We start from the raw sequence: 27,392 nt of genomic DNA on the forward strand, positions 1-27,392 counted from the left end.
CGTACATGAGATTTAGAGGTTATTTTTAACAAAACGGCATATAATTATTATCTTATTAAAGAGGTACATTATAAATGGGAATTTGTACCTACTGGCTACACTAAGTAGCTATTCAGCAGGAGCTTACAATATTATATAAAACAGATATCAAAGTACAGCAAATGAAAATTACAGCACAATAATAATGTACATAAAAATATTTTTCTTTGTACTTAAAAAACTTGTATAATAATTTATTTTAATTGTACGTATGTAGATATTCGAATCTTATTAATTATTTATAAAAATGTTAATTGCATATGCATACATATTTGAAATTCGTGGCTAACAGGAATAAGACTAATGTTGCTAGCAGACAACAAGAGAATCATTGCCAGGAATGAAAATTAGTGATTGAAATTTCGCTAGTACCTGCTTACCAAAAATATTGCCATACTAATAAAAATAAATTACAACCGGAATATGCAAACAATTTTTTTTACGATAGGAATAGTCTTGATATTCGAGTTTCTATTTTCGAATCCTACCCCCCCCCCCCCTGACGGAAAAATTTTTGCCCCTGTCCGTAGCTATTGCTCCCGCACTCAGAGCGATTCATTCGAATGGATCATTCGATTCTTTTGATGTTTCGGTTAAAAAAAATCGATTATATAAATATTTCGATCATTCCCATCACTATATGAAAGAGAAAAGAGAGCAGAGAGTCTCTGCTCTCTTTTCTCTTTCATATTCCTGTATATTTGTCTATGGAATCCACCGGTGTTTTGAGTTTTGACGTTTCGCGCAAAGTTGTAGTTCGTTCGATCTCGTAAAAATATTATTCTATTTATATTTCTGTTCAATGACATTTTTATAATATATTCAGGCGTCTCGTATTAACTAACCATGTTACCATCGAGTCATAAGACCGTGTTTGTCTTGGATCATACACCATATTTTGGAATTTCGTCAGAGAACCACATAGAATTTGATTTGTCCAAGTCAAGGGGTCCAGGATATGTTCCTTTGCCGCCAATATCTAAATCTCTCTGGACCTGCAGCGTGGAAGCCGCTGTAGAATATTGTCGAATAGTTTGGGATCTTTTCCCTCAGGGAAAACTGGTATTTAATTTATAACCCAATTTGATTATACCATTTTATCTAATACATCTTTGGTTATACAAATAACACTATCTTTAAATTATTTCCTTGCCTTTTGTTATTTTAGGTGAGATTTGTTGTCAGTGATACGGCTGCGCACATTTTAAATACATGGAATCCCGTACAACAAAATTTAACACACGTAAGTTTAAGTGTTCAATTTCGTATTGTTACCAATTATATTTTATAAACCCGAATTTCAATTCGTAAATGATTAACGCCATCAGATTATCGGATCGGACGAACCGAATACAAGTCCGATTCTCGTGACCGATTTTTTGTGGTCTCAGTCGTTTCCGATCTGTCTAGCGAAAAACTACAATCTGAACAAAATATAATCTGTGGCGCAATTTATTTATTTATAGACATCCTCCCAGGCCTAGTCCTATTACCTTTATGGTAGTACCTTAACCCCTACGTTAGATAGGCATTGATACATTGTTATCAAGTTTAATTTTTAGAACTCCATTTTAATTTAAAGTTATATTTTATATACCTATTCAATAATATTATTATTCAATTTACAAATAAATATTTGTTTCGCCATAAAATAATATCATGTGTAAAAATAATTAAACAGCAAAACATTTTTTTTTGTAAATTGAATAATGATATTATTGCATACACAATACGTGCATTGTTACTTTTGTACTGCACTGATTAGTAGTTAGGTTTCAATATCCATTTGTAAACTTACGATTCAGAAGAAAAAGTCGTACGTGAATTTAAAAAATTGGCAGTGCGCGCCCTCACACAATTAGAGGCACCCTTTCCATGTCGGCCGTCCTATCTGATAGTCCATCGCAGGGGTTCCCAACCTTTTTGTACTCTAGAGCACATTCTAAAATATCGGTAGGGTGGCGGGCACCTCCTATTTTTAATCGACAAACTCGGGGCAGCAATCGCAATCAAAATGACAACAACACGGTTCCAGGCGGGGAATGCTATTTGCACATCACTCCTTGTACACGCCGAAAACCCGAAGTGAGCCGATGATCGCCGAACCGATCTGGACAGTACGAGCATGTGACTACTGTCAGTTTGACTGTCGGAGCCATGCTTATTGCTTTCACTGACAAACAGAGCTGGTAGAGTCATGTGCCATGTGTTTTGGCGCCTTCGGCTCAGTTCACTTCACTTCGTTCACTTCGGGTTTTCTGCGTGTACAAGGAGTGATGTGCAAATAGAACTCTCCGTTCCAGGCTAAAGTGAAGAGTGCAGTCTAGCTCGCCGCTAGACAGGTTGCGACAAGTACTGTCAGCAAAGGAACCACTCATACATACAATATCGCACACATACAAACGTATTTAATAAACCTAGGCACTCAAAAAATTCAAACTCTAACAAATAAATAAAAATAATTCACATTTTCAATTAATGTATTTGAAAAAATTATTTCACTATCGAATAGTGGCGGGCACATACGAATCGTTCCGCGGGCTCCATGGCGCCCGCGGGCCCGGGGTTGGGAACCCCTGGTCTATCGGATGGAAAAATCGGACATGTATTCCCGTCCTTACGCTTTTAAATATTATAAGTGTTTATCTACAGAGTGACTATATTTGTATTTTACCATCTCTGTAATGGTTGGTAATACTTCGTGCAGTTCATAAAGGCTGAAAAGCTGTGCCAACCCTAATTAAAACATACCATAAGAGAAAAATAAACAAATGCGACAAATTTTCAATCAAGATTAATTTTTTCCATGAATTTGATAAGGTACTTGCATAATAATTTATTCAGTCTGTCTCAACAATTAGCGAAATTTACAACTTGAACCAAAAAATTCACTGGTAATATAATAATTCTAAATGTGCCGACATTAAATTTTTTCCATCCGTCAGCTGATTCTATTTTCGTAAAATATACTCCATTTTTGATGATTTTACCGGAAAATGTGTTTATATGTTGATAAAAATAGGGTGTAGTCGATGAAGATCTTTCTCCAAAATAGTGCAGAGAAATAATTTTATTTTATTTTGTCTATTGGCAATGGCAGCACGCAAGAGGTTAACCCTTCAGGCCTTTCAAGTTCTATTATTAAAAATAAACATATAATTTTTGATATATAAAAATATAGAAATCAAATATAAAAATGGCCCACCGTTTTTTCGTCTAAACACTGAACTGAAATTACTAATAACAAAAAAAACACATATTTTATTAGATAAATATATTATGAACATTACTGCCACCTAACCTTTTTATCGTTACATATAAAAATTATTTATAAAAAAAACACAAAAATCATAAATTTTTTTCATATTGCAGTCGAAACCTTCAGTTTCACGGGAGTGCACATTTTAATTCTGTGTTATTATATACTATGATATTCTTAAGTGTTTTCTCTTTCTAACATTGTTTAGATCATATTTCTCACTACAACAGTAAGGGAGACAAAACAATTTCTATGAGAACACAATGAGCTGTTCCCAAAAACGAACAAATTGACTCTACCAGTATTAACTGTTTGTTCACAAAACCAAACAATTTTTTTTCTTTTTTTTTTTTTTCTTGCTAGAGCAATCCTGATGAGTTACAAAACTCATTGCAGGACAAGAGGAACTTACAATACATAGGTGGGAGTTAATAGGTACAATTTTACATTGGTATTTTCATATCAAAATTATAAGTTTCACATGCAAAACAGTACGAACATAGAAAAATAATCAAAATTATGAGTTTCACATTCAAAACATTACAAAAATAGTAAAAGGGACGTTAAGTAGAACAAACAAGAAGAAACAGACAGGAATATACACATAAGCACAAAGCCAAGGTAGGAATTTACAAGAAGGTACTTACCAACTAATACATTGGTAAAAATAGATTATGCTTGATTACAAATACAGGGGATAGGAAAGGAGACAGAAAGAAACAAGATAAAATACAACACGACAAGAATTACTTATTTTCGTTTTTATATGTTTTTAAGAAATAGTCTTTTAAAGCCTTACTTTGAATTTTTTGTATATGCTGGCTGCTTTTATACATATCTGAAAGAGAGTTATAGAGTGTGTAGGCAATATAGTCAAGAGATTTTATCCCAAATTTTGTAGTGTGTTAGAGGAATGCGGATTTTGTTGTTATTCTGAGTATTGTGGTTGTGGATGTCTTGATTGTAAAGTAGCTTGATGTTAGTGTGGGTTGATTGTTGGGTAATTTGTAGGACAGTGGTCGTGATTTCATGTTTCGGAAGGACTGTGATTGGAAGGATACGGGAAATTGAATACATGTCCTTGACATGTGCGTCCCAATCAGCCTGAGGGGTTATAAACCTAAATAAGTACTCGTTAAAAAATAAAATATTTTCTATGCAGATACTAAATGCCATGTGCCTCATGGGGGTACCGGGTTCGGTAAACTCCAACGGACCCGGGGGCCCTTCTGTGGTGCCGGGGCTGCGAGCCGCTGTGGAGGCATTGGCGGAGCCCTCACCCCAACAGCAGGCACGACAACACAAGGAGCCCCAGACGCTAAACAGGTAATACAATCAAAGTTAATTAAACAGTTAATTTTTTTTTAAATATTTATTTAGCTATAAAATTTTACATTTTCAATCTAGTACAATTCTGTTAACCGATTTTGATATAACATGGTAATATTCATTCTGTTTGGAATCCTCGACTTTTCAAACCTTTGTGCATACTCTACCCACTAATTGTGCATGAATAAAAAATAATAATATGATTTCTTAAATAATTGCATGTTCACTGTGTGGCATCATATTAATTTAAATAAAATAAATCACTTTCAACTTTACTAAAGAAAAACCACTTTCGTTAAACAGTGTTTTTGTTACACACTGTACAAAAAATTTGAAAGTTAAGATTCGAGTTGGTATCAGTAAAAAAATATGTTTAACTCTGTTTTTTAAATTTTGCAACAATGTTTTTTTGCGACTTCATGCATGCGCATTATAATATTATTCAAGCGTGAAAGCCGCGGTTGACAGCTGTTTTTATGTCTTCTTGAAAATCTTCACAGATATTCGTGTAATACAACACATTTACAACTTATTTGTGTTATTTTTAGACAAATAATTATATAATAATAGCATTTGTGAAATCTATTTTCATGTTATATCATAAAGTTAGGTTAAAACGGTTATAGCAGTATTCAAATTGAATTTTATGGTGTATATTTTTATAAGAACTTCCAGTGCACTTGTTGGTAACCATTTTTTTTTGCATGAACGAGATGATAAGTGAGGTGACATTTTTCTTGCAAACTCCCTAAATAAAATGACTGTATTTTTTTAACTTTGTATTCTTTGAAATTTTGCAACGTTTTGATCAAAAATGTTTGTGGAAAGCCTTTTTCTTTAAATTTTATCATTTTTAAAATTAAAATATTGAACGTTTTAAGTATTAAAGTATATTTCGAATACAAAAATCTAATAGGTAATTTTATCTAGTTTCTAAAATGGTATTCGATTTTATGACATTTTCAATATGAAGAGTTATATATATATGTATATAGAACAAATAAAATACCTTGGAAAAATTCCGAAATTCAATGAGAAATTATTATCATTTCAAGTTTATACAATGGATAATCAACCCCCTATGACTGGATAAGCAATGTAATCTTCATGAACAATTTTATGTCAGTTTCTATTTTACTTATCATTTAGTAAGGTTTTACATACACGGTCGTTTATCAATTGATTAAAATTTTCACCAATTTTTTTAGTAAGAATGTTTGTGTGCACCACTATTTAATCAAAATAAATTACTTGTTTCAAAACCAATTCTTCATCCTCATAAACATATGATGAAAATTAATAAGAATAGACAAATAAATTCAGAAAAAATATTACAGGTATAAAAAAATAATTACATAAAATTATTTTTATATAGCTAGTTATTATATTTATGTGAAAAAAACTTTTATAAATGAACACAACAGAATCAAGGATGTAAGATGTATTAAGATGACTAAATAATAATAAATAAATTATTATGAATGTAGGTATTAACCCATTGGCCTCCGAATTGTTTTGTACCGAAGTTTTTAATCTGCAGTGGTGTACTAAATCTTACATAACTTTTAAACTAAACATACAAACGAAACAATTTTTTTAAATTTACTCGTTCATTGAATTAAGGTATGCAAAAAATATATGCAGTTTTTTAAAAAATAATAATAATATGATTAAACGAGGATATAAAAATATTTTTTTTCATAAAACCCATTTTTTTTTCTTTTTTTTTATAATTAGATTAAGAAAAGTTTTACATTAATCATACTTATGACCATAATATATTTTATTTCAATTTGGGCTGATGTTAGCCGCCCACCACGCATTTTACGAACAAGCTTGTCAATTCCCGAACCACACGCTATTTAAAAAAAAATTCAATGACGCTGAAATATAACAAAATTTCAATCGTAAATATCAGGAAAAAACTGTACCAACGGAGTCCTGCCAATTACTACGAAATGAATGCTTAATTATCTACAGAGCGATTGGCATTTAAAATTTTAAACACAGATGTCAATAATGTATCCCTTTTTCGTTTTTAAGCCGACGACACCAGACCCGCCAGGATGGCGTCGTTTGAGGCCAATGGGTTAATGTGAAAATAATTTTTTTAGATAATATTAATTTTAAAAAAAGAAAAAAATTGAAATTAGAAAAAGTGTTAATAACTAAATAATTTTTTTAAATAACATCAGTTATATATATATTTTCACATTACTATATATGTATTCATAATAATTTATCTAATAACTATATTAATAAAATAATAAATCTTCCATTTTCCTATATACTGTGTACTATATACATTTAACATAATAATCTGTAGAACTTAAAACCCAGTGTAAAAACTTTTTTAGATTAAACGTAACATATGTTATAATCTAAACGTTCGTAGATGGAGTTATTTTAATTATTTTATGTATGTAGTACACTTTTTACAAGTTATACTTTAAAATATTAAGACTATTAAAATATTAAGAATTATTTATTTGTGCCCTTACATACGCAATATGAATATGAATAAATAGTTTTGTCTGTATAAAACATCAATTCTCTCAAGAAAGGCATACAAATACAATATTGTGTCAGTGTTTTTTCATAAAATAATTAAATTAACGACATGTATGAATGCTTAGATTATAACGCACATTACGTTTACCCCTAAGTGTAGTGAATGGAAGGTGGTTTTTATTTGTTTATTTGTTTTTATAGATGTCGAATCATCTGTGTGACAAGCGCCCGAGATGATGCGTCAATGAGAAGCCTCGTTGATATTGTACAAACTGTTTTGCTGCAGCAGAACAAAACACAAATTACTCCGTGAGTATTCTAAGCTTTATGATTTTATTGTGAAAAACATTAATGGAAACTAATTGGAAATTTTCAAATACTTGTTAACCTTATGGGAATGTTGCATATCTACTGTGGTTTGATAAAACCCAGGGCGGTATAACTCCGATCAAAAATTGGAACCGAAATATTGTGATGTCATATGATTGCCTAACTATATCCACAAATGAAAAACTCTAAAAGTCTATGGAATAAACTTTCAGAGTTTTTCATTGGTGTATAGTACAATAAGTAGGCTCCGAATGAAAATTTTACTGTCTATATATTGGCATATCTATGGTTGTTTAGGACCAATTTGTTTCATACAAAAACCTCGAAGATATCGATCTAGTGAGTGGTTTATTTATGGTAAAACCCTTCAAGCCACAAAATGCAAACTTTACAGGAGACGATAAAAATGAATACATAGTTACAAATTCATAAAACTAATTAAGTCTTGGAAGTTTATAAATGAAAGTGGTGCTTCGCTTTTCAATTTTTTTTTGTAAAATATTGCAATTCTATTTATAATTGAGTAATTTTATCCATGGTTTTTACAAAATAACTAAAATAAAAATTTTATACTCATAATTTGTAATATTCTCATAAAATGATTTACCAAAACACAGTAAATAATGTGTGATTCTTCGGCGGCTGTCACATATGTGATTCATGAAATTTCATGCCTTTTAAGAATGAAGATGATTTACCTACCTGCATTATTAAATGTAATTTTTACTTTCAGTTCATTTAACCTGTGGCTTTTCTAAGGTACAAGCTAGTGTTTGAATACACAACATGTATTTTTTTTAAATGATTAATTTCTAGAATTTAATGATTAATTTCTAGAATGATCCGGATAAATCACTGCCATTTGGTAATCATAAATGTGTTCCCAGCCAATTTGGAGTCACAAGTAAGCAGCCAGCCTATAAGAGAGGTAAATATAATTATTTGGGAACCAAAATTTTAATTTTATTTACTTTTTTTTAAAACTTAAATGCCCTTCTCGCTGAAAGCTGTTATCCACAAGTGCTTCTTCGTCACCTGAAATTAAATCTTAATTACACATTGAAGTTTAATATCGTACATTATGCATATTATCCTTCAACATGCCAAGATGAAAACAAGACTTATGACCATGAGGGGTCACTGAGATACCCCACGCATTTTATCATTATAAGAGTAACGGCTGTTGTTCCCAATCCTACTGATCAACTGTTGAACGGAAATTTTGGCTCAACATTCCTCAAATGCACAATTACGCTTTTCCCAATGCAACTCTCCTACCAAGCTAGAGGAACCAAACAGCTGGATTAACCTCTGGCTCAGTAAAAGGGTTAGTTATAAAAAGTGTCAACAGAGTTAAAAATGACCGCAAAATGTCGAACGTCATTTGGTTGACGCATTCTTTTTCGTATTGCATATTGCCAATTTTATTAATATTTTTAGTATCAAATTAATATGGACAGTGAAGATACGAACGTAATGCATGATAATATCGAGTTACACAGGCAGTGACAGCCAAAACATTGGATGACAACAATCGATTGTCAAAAATGCTGTTTCGAATGCCGGATGATGTTGTAAATTCCATAATATTAATTTTCCCATTCTGCGTGAAGTTCTTACTACTTTTTGTTTTTTTATTTTGTCCAAGTTGCTTAGTTTCATGTTACCATCAAATAGAATAGAGAGACAAGAATATTATAGAGGATGGAATAGAGGGAGACAAAATATTATAGGATGGGTAGGTAAGAGGTGGGAGTAAACTCTTTCAGCGGAGGTTATCGGAATAAATTTAAAATGGGACTATTAGTTATTTTTTCCGATTTTACGTCCAGGTTAAATCTTCCCCATAAGAAAAACTAAACCCTTCCACACACTTTTCCACAAATGATCATCTAGTTCATCAATATTATGCAAGTGCATTATGTAAGCAAAATAAATACAAAACAATACAAGAACAACACGTCAACTCACCAGAAATCAAATGGGAAAATAATTCAATGACTCCAGATATTTTCATATCAAAGGGTTTGGCTCGGTAGAACTCCTAACAGGGCCTATAAATCCTAACGATCCCTCTACATAAATATTTAAAAAATCTTTCGTTATCCTACATGTATTTAAAATGACCGATTTTTGCATTTTTATATATAAATTTTTTGGTAGATTCTAATACGCCAAAATTTTTAATGAGAGAGCTAGGTATAATGCCAGTAGCCAAAATAACGAATGGTAATAATTTAATAATTGTAATAATTGTGTTGGCATTATTATTAACGGCTTTTTTAATTTCGAGGGCTTCTAAATTGTTTAACCTAATTCCGATTCCATTTTTATGTAATATTATAGCTCCAGAATTATTATCAAATGAGTGATTAGTTTCTATTAAATGGTTCGCGAATTCTGAAAATGTGTTACTATTTAAACATCAGAGATGCTCTTTTACTCTTATGTTTATGCTTTATTTTTTTAAATATTTACATGCTTTTGTAAAAAAATATAAAAAGTCATTTTATGTATTACGGTACATAAAAAAAAATTATCTGTATTAATAATAAGTAAAATATTAACTCATCAATATTAATTTAACATTGAAAGTTTTTACTTTGATGTCATTTTATTGTCTATGAAAGTGGGCCACTTAAGATTATCAACGATAAAGATGTTTGGAAACAGGCGAATCGAGCGTTACTGAATAAATGGCTTAGCTGATTGGAGACTCAGATTGATCGATCTAAAAGTTGGGAACAACGGTCGTAAGTTTATATGTTTTGTAGGAATACAATTGCTGATAAGTGGAGGGTAGTACTTTCAGAGTTTTGATTACCCCCGTTGGCAGTGGGAGGGTCAATAAGTTTGGTTGTTTATATTATGTAAACATCACTGTGAAAGTAATTTTAAGTGAATGTGGTAGCATTTATTGAGGAAACACATTTGAATGTGGTATTTTGTTGTTATTTTAGGTTAGCACATACATGTCAGTGGAGATTCACAGTGTGGGAGCAGGGCGCCTGGCCGCCCGTCTCCTGAGGCTGCTGATGCCACACTACAACCTCGCCAGTACCACCGTTACCGGTATTCCTATGAAGGTAACATTGAACAAGACAATAATTGTTAATTCATTACGTAATAACTAATATACATATCTAATACCTAATAATTTAATCAAAGACTAGCTGTCGTGTACCCTGCGTTGCTTCGGGTTGTGGATGGTTTGTGTTGGAGTACCGTTAATATAGTCCTCCTTTTTATTTTCAATTTGTATTGATATTTCAGGTGAGTAATTATTGCTTATATTAATTTGTTACTCTTTGTGCTATGCATAAAAAAAAATAATGGCTAAAGCAATTTTAAACAATATTTCGTTTCTGAATGGTGGTCTTACACCAGGACGATACTGAAGTAACTACCACTCTTATTACACTCGTAATTTTATTATAATTTTCTAGGAAGAGCAGAACGCCAGCTCAAGCGCCAACTACGACGTAGAGATCTTGCACGGAGCAGCGGCGCACGCCGACATCTCCCAGCGCCCTCCCGCCTCCGTTGCCCCGCCTGATAAGGCACGACAGGACCCCGACACAGATTACGAAACAGTCAGTTATTAATTATTATTTTTATGGCACAGTTTAGTGAAGAATATCAGATGGCGCTTAAGAAGAATGACTGCACCGCCTTTTTCATACAAAATTTAAATTTGGATTTGAAGCCAAAATACCCAACCAGATTAAAGCAGTATAGTGCACACAAATTATGCTCAAAATTAAAACAGTTGCAAAAGTTGCTAGAATATACAGAGAACTAACTGAAATATTCTAAAACAACAACAATGAATTCCGGTGACTGGTAAAATGGTCAGCGAGAGCAAGCTAGACAGCGGTATGGTAATTTAGTGTGTAAGAGCGAAATAGTTAATAACTATTAACTTCTGACATTTCCCATACATTCTGATGACAGTATGTTATACTAGCGTCTCCTCGCGGCACGAGTTGGCAGCTTGGTTTACTTTCACACATTTTAATGGATATTATGCCATGCTACACTAGCGCCTCTAGCGGCCAGAATTCCTGGCCAATACAAGTAAATACTGCCGATATTTGACTGGAGTTGGGCGAATTATTAATATTCTAGATTATTTGATAAGAGTAAGATAACCCAACCCCTCAGGGTACAGAGCTTGGCACTCGATTCTAGGCACGCCGCAGACTACTGAAATCGTCATACGAATACTGGCGAATTATAGAGCTTGATTTTATACTTTCAGCTAAAATAAATAAATAATAACGGCGGATTATGGTAGTTTGCGGATAACCGAGAGGCGGATTGAACACATATTATTTCTTTTTTTAAAGAAAGACATACATTCCTGAGTAATGTTATGAATAACCCGATAATATTTGAAAAACTTCCACTAACATCATTTTAAATGGAAAATGTTGCTTGTGCAATGATGACATGACACCTGGGTGAAAACCTGACGCATTTGTAAACTCAACCACTATCAGCTCAAATATATATATTTAATTATATTTATTTATTTAATGCCCAGAGGGCTTTTACATGTAGGTGGTACAATTTTAATGACATTTTTGAAACATAAGAAATAAATAATAAAAATAAAATTACATTAAAAAATAATATGTATATGCAAGAAACAAAATTAAAAATAACAAGAACATAAATTAAAAAATACAGCGATTTGACTGGTTTACAAAAATATAACTTCCATTTAGGAATAGTGTTGAAATAAGTCTTTTACGTAATCCACAAAATTCGCAAAGTTAATATTAAATATATCGACATCATCTAAGTATTGGTTTCCCATAGTGTGAAACCGTTGTATTGGAGAGTTCGCAATGTAATTGCGCTTATGTGTGTTGCAGTGGAATAGTGTATTTTGTCGTGTTGTTATTGTAGGTATTCGTATGTTTATGAGTTGCAGAAGTTCTCAACAGACGAATTTAGAGTTTAGAATCTTGAATAAAAAAAGTCGTTTATTTTACACCTGTCTTCCAATGTGTGTATTTTTAGAGTATTTAATAAGAAATGATATTGTACGTCTTCTAGTGTGATACTCAATTTAAAATTTATAAAATGTAGAAATTTTTTTTGTATTCGCTCAATGTTATTAATGTGAATTTTGTAAGAGGGAGACCAAACTACTGAGTTGTATTCAATTATGCTTCTAACTATTCTCGGTCCAACATTAGAACAACCCGTGGACGCGCATGTCTCCTCCCCTTCTCCCCACTTCTACAAGGACGAGCGTTAACACATTCAGACCCACATAATTAATAAATTAATTATATTATTTTATTTGTCTACCGACAAAAAATTTAAACATTTTGTATATTCAAATAATGATGATGATAGTATTACAATATACATTGTACTTCATTTGGCATCAGATTTATCAAATCGGCTAAGAGATCAATCCAAAGTTGAAAATATCATCATTTCCATTACAAAAAAATGTATTAATTTTCCTCAGATGATTCATTTGAAATGTCAAAAGCTAACGAATTATTATTATTGTCCTCGAGTTCATCAACAATGTGATCGATATTCCAAAATTTTTCGATACCAATAATATGTCGAACAAAGTTACTCCAATGCTCTGGCGTAACTTTTACGATACCTTCTTGCATGAGTCGTCTTGCTTCACTTATTTTGAAGGATTTATTGTTTACTTCGACATGCTGTTTAACCATTGACCACACAGTAAATAAAACCGTTCAACACCAATATTCACAAATTTTATATATATATTACCTGTCTATATCCTTGAATTATAAAAATGCATTGTTGCAAATCGAATAATCATACAAATAACACATATATAATGTGTACCTGTCCTTTTTTGTTTTTCGTAATTGGTGATAATGAATTTGGACATATCGGCTGAACATCCATTTTATCGCAGAGTCTGAAAGGGTTAATTTCTCTAAGTGCGGGCACTTAGAACGAAAGCCAAGGACATACTGAATTGTGAGTGGAGACAGGAATCGCAGCCGAGCGATGGTGAAGGAACGTGGCGGGGGGGGGTGGTATGCGCAGAAAAAACCTAATTTAGTGCGCCAGCAGGACGTTCTTAACTTGGATCGAGAATAGAGATATGTATAACAGTTTAATGGCTTGTATGGAGTTAAAGTTTTTAGTTGTTCTTAATACGAAGCCTAGTGTTTTCATGCCTTTGTTTACAATTTGGTGGATATGATTGGCGAAACTTAGTTTTTCATCCAAAATATTGCATGATAAGATTGTTAATTTCACCAAAACAATAGTAATTATTAGTGTAATAGCACCAAATATTTTTTTTTGAATATATAATATATTGTCATTGAAATAGTTTTGTGAATTTATAAAACTATTTCATTGAAAATATATTTTGAATATATAATATTATATATTCAAAAACAATTTGTCAGTGCACCTTTTGACGACACCAGTTTCTGACATGTAGTTAATAAGAATGGTTTATTTATACAATCAATACTTTGTTGTGGTTTAGGTTACTCTGCGTTGGTGCACCCCCAGAGGAAGCTGGGGCGAGTGGGGCGCTTGCGGGCCGCTGCATCGCGTCACCCCGCTGGACGTGGCCTCACGGCCCTCCGCCTGTCTGGTCAACTTCCTCCTCAACGGGAGGTCCGTCATGCTAGAGATGCCCCGGTGAGTTGCGTAACAATCGGCTTCAACCCTTAAAGAGTCCTGGTATGCGGTATTCGCCTGTACTCCTACCTGCAAACTTATTATCTATGGTGCTCTCCTATCTTCCATCCTGTAGTACTTGGCGTTGTCGACAATTCGAAAAAAAACTCTGTCAACGGTTGAATATAACCATTGGAAATAAAATCGCCTTCAGATGAGTGTAGTGAAGTCCTGTTTTAAATCAACCGTTTTGCATTTCGTCTGTCTGTAAATTTATTTGTATGTTCTGTTTCAAGATAGTGGCCATTTTAATGGTTCATAAAGATTCTTTTTCAAATGTGAAATCGTCGCGTTTATTTGAACTTTCTTATTAGCATTTTTTCAATATTATGGTTATGGTAACTACCTGCCTGAAGAATGTTTGATAAAATAATGTTCATTAAGATAGTGACATTTCTTTGGACGAATTGTATAATTCCTTTTTGAAATTAAAAAAAACTTCAAAAAATAAAATATATAATATTATGGTTTATTACTAGGAAGGTAGGTATTTTAATTTTGATTTACCTCTCAGACAAAGACATTTATTTACTATGTGTTCCTTTGAGAACTGTCAAAACGTGATAATTTTTGTGTTATTTACGAGTTTTGCTAAAAGCTTCATAACTCACGTTTTGGGAAACGTAGCCTTATTCTAAAAAATGTTTTGGAAAGATTATGAAATCCACTATCGCATTGTGTTGTTATACGTAAATATTTGCGTTTCTAAATATACATTTTATGAAAACGTCAAAAATATGTAAGAATCGCTTACCATTATATCAAAGCCGTGAAAAATGTACTTTTTTCTAAGTATCATAAAGAAATAACACTTTATATATTGAAGAAATATAATTAAAAACTATTAGTCACCACAAAATATTAACCGTCCAAACTAAAATATTTTTAATAAATTATTTAGAAACGCAATAAATTATGAACGAACAAGATGACAGATTCAATCGGCTTAGATAATGCACTTCTACGTTCCATAGATATTCTTGAATACAGACGCGTAGCGTTATTCATTATCGATACTCTGTTTTTTAAATCATGGCAATCCGTATACTAGTGATGGAAATAAATCAATTTTTGTAAAATCTCGCGCGTTTACGTGAAAAGACGTTCTAATGTCTTGACCGCTATTATCATATTTACGTCTTTTGACGTTCTAATGTTTTGAGTGGTTAAATAACATACTTTTTTGGAGGAGAGGTCTACTGCTATTTACGGTTAGTTTTATTTTTATACAGTGATATTGTCCTGCCTGGCAGAGTTGTCCCAATTTCAATTTATTTATATGTGTTTTTCAGGAAAGGCGGTGGTAAGGTTATGTCCCATGTGTTGGCTGCCCACGGAGGGGAGATCTTCATTCACGGGTTGGGGTCGGGGCGCTCCGCCCTGGAAGACCCGCCCAGCGTGTCCGAAGGCCCCGGGGGACGTGTCACCGACTACAGGTATTATTTATTTTACATTGTGTGATCATTTATTCAATGAATCAACTTTAATTTGTAGAATTTTTAGTTGTTTTTTGATTAATGCCTTCGGAGGGCGAAACAGCTATCACGCGTGGTAATAATTACACAGCAGAACTTGTGTATAAACTGTTGTTTGTAAATTTAATAATAATATTTTGAGTATATAAAAGAAAAACCAAAAATCTTCATATTAGAGCTGATTCCAATCCTGACGTATTGCAGTGAGGCATGGAACTTGCAGAGGAAGGATGAAACCATGTTTTGCCGTGTTACAAAAGGGGAGATCCGGAAAGAAAGGGATGCTTAAATGGTTTGGACATGTGGAGCGAATGAACAAAGACAGTGCTGGAGAATAAAACATGGTGATGTGAAAGTGAATAGTAGAAGAAGTCGGGAAAGCCCCAAGTGACCAAGTGAATCAAATAATTCATTCAACAGAAGAGGTGCATGAATGTGAATGAAGCAAAGAGACAGCGTTGTGGTTAGTTACTTAAATGACATTAAAAATTCTACTTGCACTCCTTTTGCTGTGTAAAACAATAATTGCAGCATCACACCAGCTGGCTGTCTCAAATTATGTAAAAACATAATTATACAGGTGTAACAGCATGTACAAAAAGGATTTTAACCAACGATTCCCGAACATATTTGGAATAAAAATCCTGATTTTGCTGTTTGATGATATTTGATGACACGCATCGCCACTGATCACATTGTTGCTGCATCGTGACGGATCATGTGATATGCGCTCTTTACTCGTCTGTTACCGTACTGCTGGAAAGAGATGGAGTGCGTATTACTGACTATAGACTGTACCCTAACGAGGTGTGATGGAAAAATATATTTTTTCTTTTTAATTGAAAAAGTATATCATCGGACAGTCAAATGACATCTATGTTTTTAACTCCAAATATTCTCAGGAATCACTGGATAAAATCCTTTGGGTAAGTGTATGTGTTTTTGATGAATTTCGTTAGCATCTCTCATAGTATATGTAATAATTTGTTTGTTTTTGTTGTTGTAGAATAAAGGACTTTGGTGTGGTGATGCAGCAGAACAAGCTGGCCCCGCTGCGGGGGCCCGGAGCGCTGGGGCGCTCCCGCACGCGCCTTGCTCGCCACACGCTCTGCTGGCCCTTGACCCTTTCTTCCACACTGCTCTTCAACTCTTACATCTGCGAGGTAACCAATCTGAAATAATACTCGCACACAATCGCTCCATGTGCTAGCTACAAACGGATGTGCTGCCATCTCTAATATTTAAAAAAAAAAACTGTTTTCCTTGCAAACATAGTGTATACATTCTGTGTATGGTTTGGAGTTTGATTGTCTTACAGTAATTATTACCGATTTACGAGGGAGGTTAGTGGGAGCTGAACTCAAATTTAAAGTCAAAATGTAAAATTTTGATGGCTATCTTGAAATTCTTGGTCTCAAATCAGTTAAAAAATAATTTACAATACAGTAAGTACTGTCTCAGTAATCCGCAACTTGATTATCAACAACTACTATAATCCGCTATAGACTAGCTGAACAAAATCAAGCTCTATAATTTGCCAGTATTCGTATGTCAAGTACAATAGTCCGCCACATGTGTTTTTTTTTGTTAGAAGTTTAAAAAATGGAGTCTGAAATATGACACCTGTTTTTATGAATATTTTTTTAAATTTTATTATCAATATAAAGTTTTTTTTACAGGTGTTTTACGATGTCTGTCTCACTAGACTATACCTGTGTTGAGACAGACGTATTGGTTACACAAATTAGTGTTTACATATTATTTGATACATATAAGATTTCATTACATTAAATGACAATGTGAAAATGATAATAAATAATAAATGATAAATTGGTTAATCAGCATCTAGTTGGAGTACATACTTATGAAGGGGTTTTTATAAAATTTTTGATCTTGGATCTGTCTTGGCTGATGATCCAAGACTTGGTGTCTGTTTTATATATTAAAAAAAAATTTGTTGCAAAATATCTAAAATTTCTTTGGACAAAAGTTGTTTTAGCGCAAGGGTTTTTTTAAGAGATTATGTCCTTTAGTTCTAGTATCACGAGCAGTTTGGACATTGTCAAAAGTGGTTTTGTGTTTGAAGAGGTATGCTAGTATGTTTTTGGCATAAAGTTACCTAATGTCCATAACACAGATTTTCCTAAAGATTTCATCCGAGCTTCTTCTGATCAGTAGTTTGAGGATAATCTTTATTATAAGTTTTTGAGCTTTAGAAATTGGATCAATGGCGGCAGTGTTTGCTCCACCCCATGCTATGATACCATACTCTATTAAAGATTAACAAAGTGCATAGTAGATTGTTTTGAGCTGGTTTAGGTTGAGAAAGTTGCGAGTTTGTCTAAAAAAGTAAATGAATTTTCTAAGTTTGTTTGCTGTAGTGGTAATATGTATATGCTGTAGTGGTTATATATTTTGTATGTATGTACTATAATCCACCACTTCCACTAATTGGACACTTGTCCAGATTTTGGGGTTTCAGATTGTAGTGAGATAGTACTGTATTAATATGTATTTGTTTCAGTACATAGACCCGCTGCCTCGGCTGATGGTGAAGGAGACTCTGTCAGAGGAGGAGGTGGTGCAGTGCAAGCAGGTGGTGTTCAACCTGGTGGGGCTGGAGGCCCGGCACGAACCCCTCGCTATACCCAATCAGGGGCACAGGTAACCAATCCTTTAATCTTTTGCCATTCGCTTAGAGTCTTAGCCGTCTTCAGCAAACATCTCCACTCCTGCCAGTGTTCTGCTGTTTTCCTCCAGTTGTTTTTAATAAAAAATAATGTTTTTTTAGCCGAACAGAGTGGCTGGTGCATTGCACTTGTCTGCCATATTAAAAGAGTACAAGAGTTATATAAAAAGAAGTAAAAAAAAAAAACAACATTAAAATTGTTTTACAAAAATATATACTTAAACCTGATAGCAGAAAACAGTACTACAAAAAATATACAGGGTGTCCCGGGGTCAAAGTGTAGTAACTTCGGGAGGTAATATGTAACATGATAACAGAAAACAGTACTACAAAAATATATACTTTTTTTCTTAAAATTTCGAATTACGTGGTAATTTATTAATTTGATGTCCCGTGGATTTTGAATTAACGGGGTTCTACTGTATGTGTACCTAATAATATACTTCATATTATTCATATTACTAAATTTGAATAACATATTCATGAAATCCTCAGCACGGGAGATCCCTCTGAAGATATCATTATATTCATTTATTAAAAAAAATTAAGATAATAAAACATTTATTATTATTATTATACTAAAAATGTATGGAATATTATTCGCCGCGTGAAATATGATTGCATTCCGCCAACAGAAGTTGCGAGAGCACGCTCGTTTTGATTTCGATATATCGCTCTGCAGTCGTATGAGAATGTGCAAGGAGACGGGTTCCTAAAATACCTAATGGCTGTAAATGACGGTTTCAGAGCCCGCTCTTAATCCTACTTAAGGTTTCTATCTAATTTTTTCTCATTTAATAAAATATTTTGTTATTGTAATGTAGGAGTAAAGGTGTTAGGCGTGAGGAGCAATGGCGCCAGGTGTGGGGAGAGCTGGAGACCCTGGTGCGGGGCCACCAAAGCTCCCCGGGACACCGGGCCGTGCTGCACTGCCTGAAGGACTGCCGCTCCACCACTGACTCAGGTCATTATTCACTCTCACTAACATCACTTAACCTTTTCAACGCGATCTATCCCGTCACTAAATGTATGTGCTTAGTGAAACTTCATGGATCACAAATCGTCATTTCGCTTGCAAGACTGGCTATGTGAGTTTTACCAAATTTTACAGGGAAAGCAAAAACTTTCCAGTTTTGTATTCAGATGCGTCGACAAACAACGTTTGAATGATGTGCAATAACAGTTAAGCGCTTGTTATATGATAGCGAAATTTCGCAAACTGTCAAAATGTCTTCATTTTTTTGTCACTAGAGGGCGGTAGTTGTACATTAATGAACTTGTTAAAATATAACGTCACATGTGCGTTTGTCGCAAAGCAATGAACTTATAATATGAATGCGAAATATTAAGTAAAACAAACAACTTAGTAAAAAAGTATGACTTATTTGTAGAACCTACTATTTTGGTAAAGCATTTAATTTGACATTTTTTATAAATGTTTCATCATTCACTTGCTGTTGTCATTAGTGTTGAGGAACATTTCCGATACATATAGTTTGTTTTACACGGTGTTCGGAAACTCGTAGCTCATAAGCTAAAAACGGATAGTTTTGAGACCTGCAAAATTAAGGTTTATATTTCTTTATGTTTACAAGTTATAAGCCCTTGGGTTGTAATCATTCTGAGGTAACGCACAGAGGTCTTGAATCGAACCAACCGCCCAAAGTTCTCACATGTTGAGTAAATTTACGAAAATCGCGTCCTGGTCAGTTTCTCCATAAAATTATCAAAGCAGTTATTCCCCTGTAACGCAAATAAATAAAAGTACATTTTTCCTTACCAACCTGTCGTTTTGTAATGAAAACAATAATTTTATATCATTTTTTTAAATGGACACCGGTCAGAAAAAAACCCGCTGGAAAATCGAAAATTTCAAAAAAGCTAAGCAAAAAAAAGTTTTTTTCTGTTCATCAAAATGAATATAGAATACATAAATAAAACCATTAAGGGCGTATCGTTTTAAAAAAAGTTGTCCTATAAAGGGATAACTTGTGAATAACCTTTCATTTATTGTCAATTTTGGGTTATGACTTTTTTTATTTGAGCTTTCGTTTTCGAGAAAATCGAAGGTGGATTTATTTGGTAAATTTCTTAATTTTATATTTGATAGAATATCTATACATATTAATAACATCATTAATAAATTGACCTCGAGAAATAAAAGAAATTTTATTTTTTTATTTATATATTTGTTAAATTATTCTGTGTTATTTAGTACAACTAAACAATAATCTTTTTTCATTTATTCGTTACTTGAAGCATACCTTGTTTGGAGTATTTTTTCGGGCTGCCATGGATAAATCATAATATTGATCTACAAAGAGAAAAATAATATTGGTAATTTTTGGTTCAATTACCAAACGTGCCCTATGAAAAAACGTTCACTCTCCCACTTAGTAGTCAGAGCGCGTAAAGACAATGAATTCTCTCACACACACTTGCATAAAGATGCCGCCAGTAAACAACATGACGTTAGTGCTAACCGTTAGGAAAAGGAACGCATATTAAATGTTGTATTTTACAACTTTTAAAAAATATGACACTTGAAAAAATACAATACGTCAAATTTACATGAAAAAAGAGAATTTGTGAGTACTTACTGTTTTTGTAGCTTCATAAGATTATTGCAATTCTTTAAGTGAGTCGGTATTCTACTTTTAGACCCATTAATGAAACATTTTGATGGCATTTTCGAAATATATACGCCGTAAAACAGGGAGCCTATAGTTTCACCGCCATCACCGGGGGCTTCCATCCCGGAATAAGTAAAAAACTGTGAAATGCGTTGAAAATTTGGTGCAAGATGAAGTATTTATTTAATTGTTAATATCCACAGATAGCATAACGATAATAAGAGGCCGTACTTCTACAGATGTGTGTATTATATACATATTTTAAATTAAAAATATAGTGTAAAGCCGTTATTAACGCGATAATCATACATCCAAGTTTTAAAAGTGGGTTGTATGGTGTATCAATGTTTTTATTTTTTATGGTCGAATGCCTACAACAACTACAAAAAAAAATAGGCAGACTGAAAAATAATAGTCCATTAATTGGTAACAAAGAATATGAAGTCTGAGAATGACATACGAAAGGTAGTATTAAGCCGTTTTAGAGAGCCGTTTTCCAGCAAATCACCACTCTGCCCTATAACCCACTCTTAAACTTATGCTCATAGCCGAGATTGGGCTTGTTCCTTGATTTTTTGCTGAAATCTAGTACCTAGCTGTTTTAGTAAATATGCGATATCCAGGGCTTGCCCTGGCGACATCCACATACAGGGATAGCTGCCGATGGATAATGTCTTATAGGTCACACAGGAGGCCCTGTGCATCTTTGGGGATGCTGTGTTGAGTGTCTTTTTGAGGAGATGAAGGCATTAACATGAGTCGAGAGTCGACAGATGAAATGCCAAATGGTTGAGTTTAAAAATTTTTTATGTGATAATAATAACAATATACAATTAAAAGTAAATTATTTTTACATATGTAAGGACAGGTTGTTTCACAGAATTTGAACAATTCATCAAATTCAAAAGTTGATTTTCAAGTTCTGTGAAGGTTCGTGTTCTAATATTATTTCATTATTGGCCAGTTGCTTCATAAAACTGAAATAATAACAAAACTTCGATAGAACCTTCACAGAACCAGAAAATGAACGTTGAAATTTGATGAATTGTTGAAATCCTCCGAAATAACCCGTCCTAAGGACTAGGTACTGGTAGTCAATGTTCATTTTCGGGTTCTGTGAAAGTCCTATTTAAGTTATGTTATTACATACATCATTATAGGCTAGTTGCTTGACAGAACTTAAATAATAACAGAACTTGAAAAAATCGTTCACAGAACTTGAAAATTAACTTTGAAATTTGAAGAATTGTTCAAATTCTACGAAACAACCCGTCCTAAGAGTACAACTTTAAAACGGAATTCAATGAAGAGTGTACATAGATTTTATATCGGACTAGACAGACTTAACACAGTTAATTGAAAAATATTTCATAAATACATTAAAAAATATATACAGAAGGAGAGTTCCAAAGAAAGATTGCGTCACTGGTTAATAAAACTGGTGAGGAAATATCCTTTAACGGCTTTTGCCAATATTTTTTGTTCGTTACTGGATGTTTTAGGTTACTAGGTAATACGTTGTATTGAGTATTGGTGATGCAATTTATTATAAGGAGTTAATTTCAAAATGTGAGTAGATGACGATAAGTGTATTTGATTTTGTGATTGTGTTTTGTCGTGGTGTATGTCAGAATTAAAAGCTGGATTGGTTTTGGTGTGTGAGGACTGTTGAATTATTTGTGGAATGGCAGTAAAAGCAAGTATTCGTGTCTGAGAGTACATATCTTTGACTTGTGTATCCCGTGGTATGTAGATGTTATTTATTTTACCATTTCAAGTACTATTATTTAAATTCGATTTTAATTATAGCGTTGGAATTTTGCCATTACTTATTAGTTTTTTTTTTTTTTCTATAGATTCAACAGATTATTATTTTTCTTCTTTTTTTATACTTCTGTTTTATAATACATATCAGTATATCATATTTATTTTTTATATACCTTACGAGTATATTATTTTCCTGTTTTCAGTCTTACTGGTTTGCAACAAAAATGAATAATTGTAAGCATGAACAAATGTACATACTTACTTTAAATTTGAAACTTTGCTTTATTTACATTCTTAGTATTAGCATTTGATTTTTATTTTTTTTTTGTATATAGTTGCTATTATCCATTTATTATGTTACTCTTAAATACATAAATTGTAAATTTCCTCTGTAAAAGCCCGACAGGGAGAATGAATAATAAATAAATATATATTTCTTACGGCTCTATTTTGGATAACTTGTATTTCATATATTTGTTTCTTGGTAATGGTGACTCAGATACTAACCAGATGGGAACTCAGGTGGGAGTGGATCAAAGCATAATATGTAGTACGCAGTAAATATGTGGGGAGTTAAAACAGGACTTTACTACGCTCAGACAATTATCAAGTGGACTATTTATTTCAGGAGCCAGTGCCGGCAGCGGCAGTGACAGTGGCGTGCGCGCCTCCGTCATCCGCGCCACCACCGACAGCCCCATGTCACCCCCCGCCTCGGGCAGCTCCGCCCCCGCACCTCCTCTGGCCCTGCCCCTCGCCCAGCAGGCCGTCCTGGCGCACACCTCCATCTACACCACACCCAGGTGACCAAACATTCATTTTATAGGGTTAAACGAGGCGTACCATCGACCAAGTTTTTTTAGACACAAACAAACTTTAAAGCAAAAATGCACTTTTTATCGCAGTCAAAAGATTGCAAGAAGCATTGCTTTTTATCTTTTGTTTTGCAAATTTGCTTCCAGCCAGCGAGAATCTATCTATCTATCGCCAACCGTATGAGATTTTTTGAGATAATTTTTCAAACAGATAATTTATGCAGTTAGACATATTATTTTAGATTGAACCTACTGTAGACTTTATCATTTAAAATTTAATCAGTCAACTACATATTTACTTTAAAAAAATATCATATTCATAGATCGATTGAACAAACTAACAATTGACTGTTTCGGAGAATTTGAACAATTCATCAAATTTCAACATTGTTTTCGGGTTCTGTGAAAGTCCTATTCAAGTTCTGTTATTATATCATTATAGGCTAGTTGCTTCACAGAAATGAAATGAATCCTATAATTTCTATACCCGCTATATCCGATTTTTTGACAAAATGATCTGAGTATGACATCTTGTTCACATTTTTGCGAGCAACAAGAGGAGCCTAAAATTGAGTTTCAAAACCCTCCTTATCGCAACCAAAAACCATGTTAAAACCGCGAGTGAGAAACCAAATCCGCTATATCATACAGAAAGTTACTATCAAAACCCGCTATATCGGATTCAACGAATCACAAGCAGTTATTTTGCCAAAATACAATATGGCCGCCGCTCTGACGCCACGCTCGTGTGTCAAAATGATCTACGCGTGAGTTTCTAAACCCGCCATGTCGGCTCAGTTGACTTTCAAAATCACGAAGTGAGTATCAAAATCCGCTATATCCATTTTATTTATCGAAATTACTTAATTATTGCTAGACATATATAGAAAAATAAATGCTTTTCGAAATTTTATTACTCCAATTCATTATATAAAAAATTGTAATGGATTTATTTATGTACGCTAGAGATGTGACAGTTTTTTGCGGTTTTCTCCAAATCAATGAAAGTTGATATAGCGGGTATAGAAATTACACGACTCAAATAATAACAACTTGAAAATCTTTCACAGAACTTGAAAATTAATTTTTAAATTTGAAAATTGTTCAAATTCACCGAAACAACCCAGTGCTAAAAAGTTTCCTCCAAGCAAACATAAATCATTATGTAAGTGTTTGTGATGTGTGAATGTATTCAAGTTACAACAGTACTTTTGCCACAATCTTCATATATGACTTTGTGTACGCCTTTGCAACAGAGTTGTATTTAAAATTGAGTTGTTAAGTTTCATTTCAAATTTGTGACGCTTGGATTTTGTAAACCCTGCATTTATGATAACAATATTGAAAAATGTAGAAACACTGAAATAAATGACTTTTCAGATCTGTTCTGGACTTGTTTGTGGGCGGTGATACGTCACGAGGGCCCCTGCGCCGCATGGACTTTGCAGGGCGCCTGGCGCATCCGTCAGGGGTGGCCCCCCTCTACCCCTCGCAGCACCGTGCGGGGGACGACCAGCCCCCCATGCAGACAGAGGCGTGACAACACCACCCAGAGAAGATCAAACAGCGGGGCGCTATCAGCCTGATTTAGCTGCTGTATCAATCGATAGACAAGTAATACTATCATTCGAAAGATGTGATATCAAACTGGAAAAACTTAAACAGTGGTTTCACGTGATATTTGATTTTGAACCAGAAAGGTTAGGGGTGTTTCACAGAAGTTCAAATCTATCATTGTCAGCAAACCGCCAATCAGCGCCATTTTGTTTTGAACAATTTTTGATCAGCAGAAAAGTACGACTGTCATGGGTAGTATCTTGTCAGCTGATCACAATTTGGACTTGATTTGATCTTCAAATGGAACTTTTCAAATGACAAAATGGCGCTGATTGGCCATTTGATGAATACTCAACCTAAGCGTTATACTGAAGTACTAATGAAAAATTTGACAAAGGTTATGTTAGAGTTATGACATTTTGTCAAAAAAATATATTGTTATTCTTTCATGAAAGAAAATGTACTAATCTCGTCAAATTGAGCTAGGAACTTTCAATCTTTTCGGCAGACAATACTAATGTACATTGTAATTACTTATAGTGCCATTACCGATAGATTGCCCGCAGTGACCTCAGGAACTAAATTTCATTATTTTGTATTACCAAATAAAATCCTGATTTTACCTTTTTAATCTGTCAATGGCAGGAGTGTGATGATGGAGTGCATGATTTGATGGAATTATCGATCACTCTTTTTGTTTTACACATATCCTGAAAGGCACAAATCATATTTTATCACCAGCAAGCACAACATAAGTGATTGATAGACCTATGACAATCCTATAACTCCGTTGACTATTAATTATGACCAATTAATTGGAAGGTTTTGACCAGAATTTTCTATTGGTTTCGAGTGTTCGGTCCGTCAACGACTAATCTGAGGATACCAACAGTTTAATAGTATTTATTTTTGTTGTAATCTTATAAAATGTATTAGATTTTCCGTTGAAATGTGTAATAGATCAGTGTTCATAATGTTAAAAGCAGTTTATTACCTTTCATACTTTTCTACTTTACTTAGAAGTATGTACGAGATAAAAGACTTGGAATTCTTTCTGTAAATATTTTTATATAAAAAACCATAAAATAATAGAATTTTTTTTCCGGGTACCAACTCCCATTATCCTAAGTATCCTTTCTCCATTAACTATCCTGCAGCCAAGTGGGGGAGTAGGTAGTACCCAAAACTACTATCCTCCTTATATTAGTTTAAATACTTGACATCATTTTTTAGTATTTTACGAATTTCTGCGCAAATACATAAGTTACCATTAATAATTGGGATTTTCATAGTTTAAAAGCCCATAAGACAGAAAAATGCATGGGGTCATCAGAAGACCCACTTGGATACAGACGTTTTGTTTGGCATCTTGGCTTGTCAAGAGTTATATATAATAAGAAAAGGAAATCCGAATAGTTGTTTGAACCCTAATCATCAAATTTACACTTGGCAACTATTTAAATGGTTCCCGTTAACCACCGATTCTCGGTTTGTTAAAGAAGAAACTACAACCTATGGTACCTGCTAATACAAATCAAACATACAGAGCTGCACATTACAGTGAAGGGAACAAAAGAAATGCGCGGAGCAGGGGGTTGGCGTGTCCCTTTCAGTCTACCGGCAACTCGCTTGTAGTATTATTACTGTTTGTCTTCAAAAATAAAATCTGTTTATGAATTAGTCCTTTTTACAATGGCGCACAAATTCCTCGCTTCGTAATAATAACCATAATAGGAAATCCCAAATCGGGTGAAAAAGTTCAGCTGGTTTCTAAATCGAATTACTTTGTTCCAGTATTTAGTTTAACATTTAATATTTTGTAATTTACTCGTCGCAGTAAACGAACAAGTGAACGCCTGACGGTTCAGTTGAAAACATTCAGATCCTTAAGGGAAAGAAGTTGAGGAGTTTGGCGTGTCCAGGGATGGCAGAAGGATAGGTACTTTTGCCTCAGCAAATCTGGCTTTAGAGGTAGCACAATGTGCTTCAAAAGCCATCCCAAAAGTTTCTTTACTGGTTGATGGGCGGCGGCAGTCTACCCTCGGAAGGTGAACCGGTAATTGGCAGCTCCGCTAGAGAAGTGTATGAAGACTTTGGTAAAGTTCCTGTATTGTATTGAGTAGGAAGGATGGGATAAATAAATGAAAGACTTGTGTAAAAGTATGTAGTTTATATTTCCAATAAGACTAAAATTGGTTGCGCCACAGCACATGTTTTGTTTGTTTTGTTGGTTTGTTTGTTTGTTGGGTTTGTCCCACAACGGGTGGGGCGAACGGAAGATTT

At 33.7% G+C, this 27,392-nt stretch overlaps 1 protein-coding gene across 1 annotated transcript; it reads left to right on the top strand.

The window, feature by feature from the left end:
- Nucleotides 1–778: 778 nt before the first annotated feature.
- asun (integrator complex subunit 13 asun) lies at nt 779–26,182 on the top strand. Its single transcript, XM_089637836.1, has 14 exons — nt 779–1,101; nt 1,208–1,282; nt 4,461–4,624; nt 7,340–7,447; nt 8,306–8,396; nt 10,429–10,554; nt 10,915–11,061; nt 13,977–14,134; nt 15,466–15,609; nt 16,655–16,811; nt 18,173–18,312; nt 19,162–19,301; nt 23,366–23,540; nt 24,933–26,182. The coding sequence occupies exons 1-14, from the start codon at nt 886–888 to the stop codon at nt 25,090–25,092; spliced, it is 2,001 nt and encodes a 666-aa protein (XP_089493962.1). The 5' UTR covers nt 779–885; the 3' UTR covers nt 25,093–26,182.
- Nucleotides 26,183–27,392: the final 1,210 nt, after the last annotated feature.

Source organism: Hesperophylax consimilis, chromosome 12 (genome assembly GCF_061612785.1).
Source record: "Hesperophylax consimilis isolate HC1 chromosome 12, BYU_Hcon_1.0, whole genome shotgun sequence".
NCBI classification, from domain to species: Eukaryota; Metazoa; Arthropoda; class Insecta; order Trichoptera; family Limnephilidae; genus Hesperophylax; species Hesperophylax consimilis.

Excerpts from the sequence above, each read along its gene's own strand:
- asun (XM_089637836.1), top strand. The coding sequence starts at position 886 with ATGTTACCATCGAGTCATAAGACCGTGTTTGTCTTGGATCATACACCA. Across the intron at positions 18,313-19,161 it reads ATACCCAATCAGGGGCACAG|GAGTAAAGGTGTTAGGCGTG; the intron begins GTAACCAATCCT and ends ATTGTAATGTAG. Across the intron at positions 23,541-24,932 it reads TCCATCTACACCACACCCAG|ATCTGTTCTGGACTTGTTTG; the intron begins GTGACCAAACAT and ends ATGACTTTTCAG.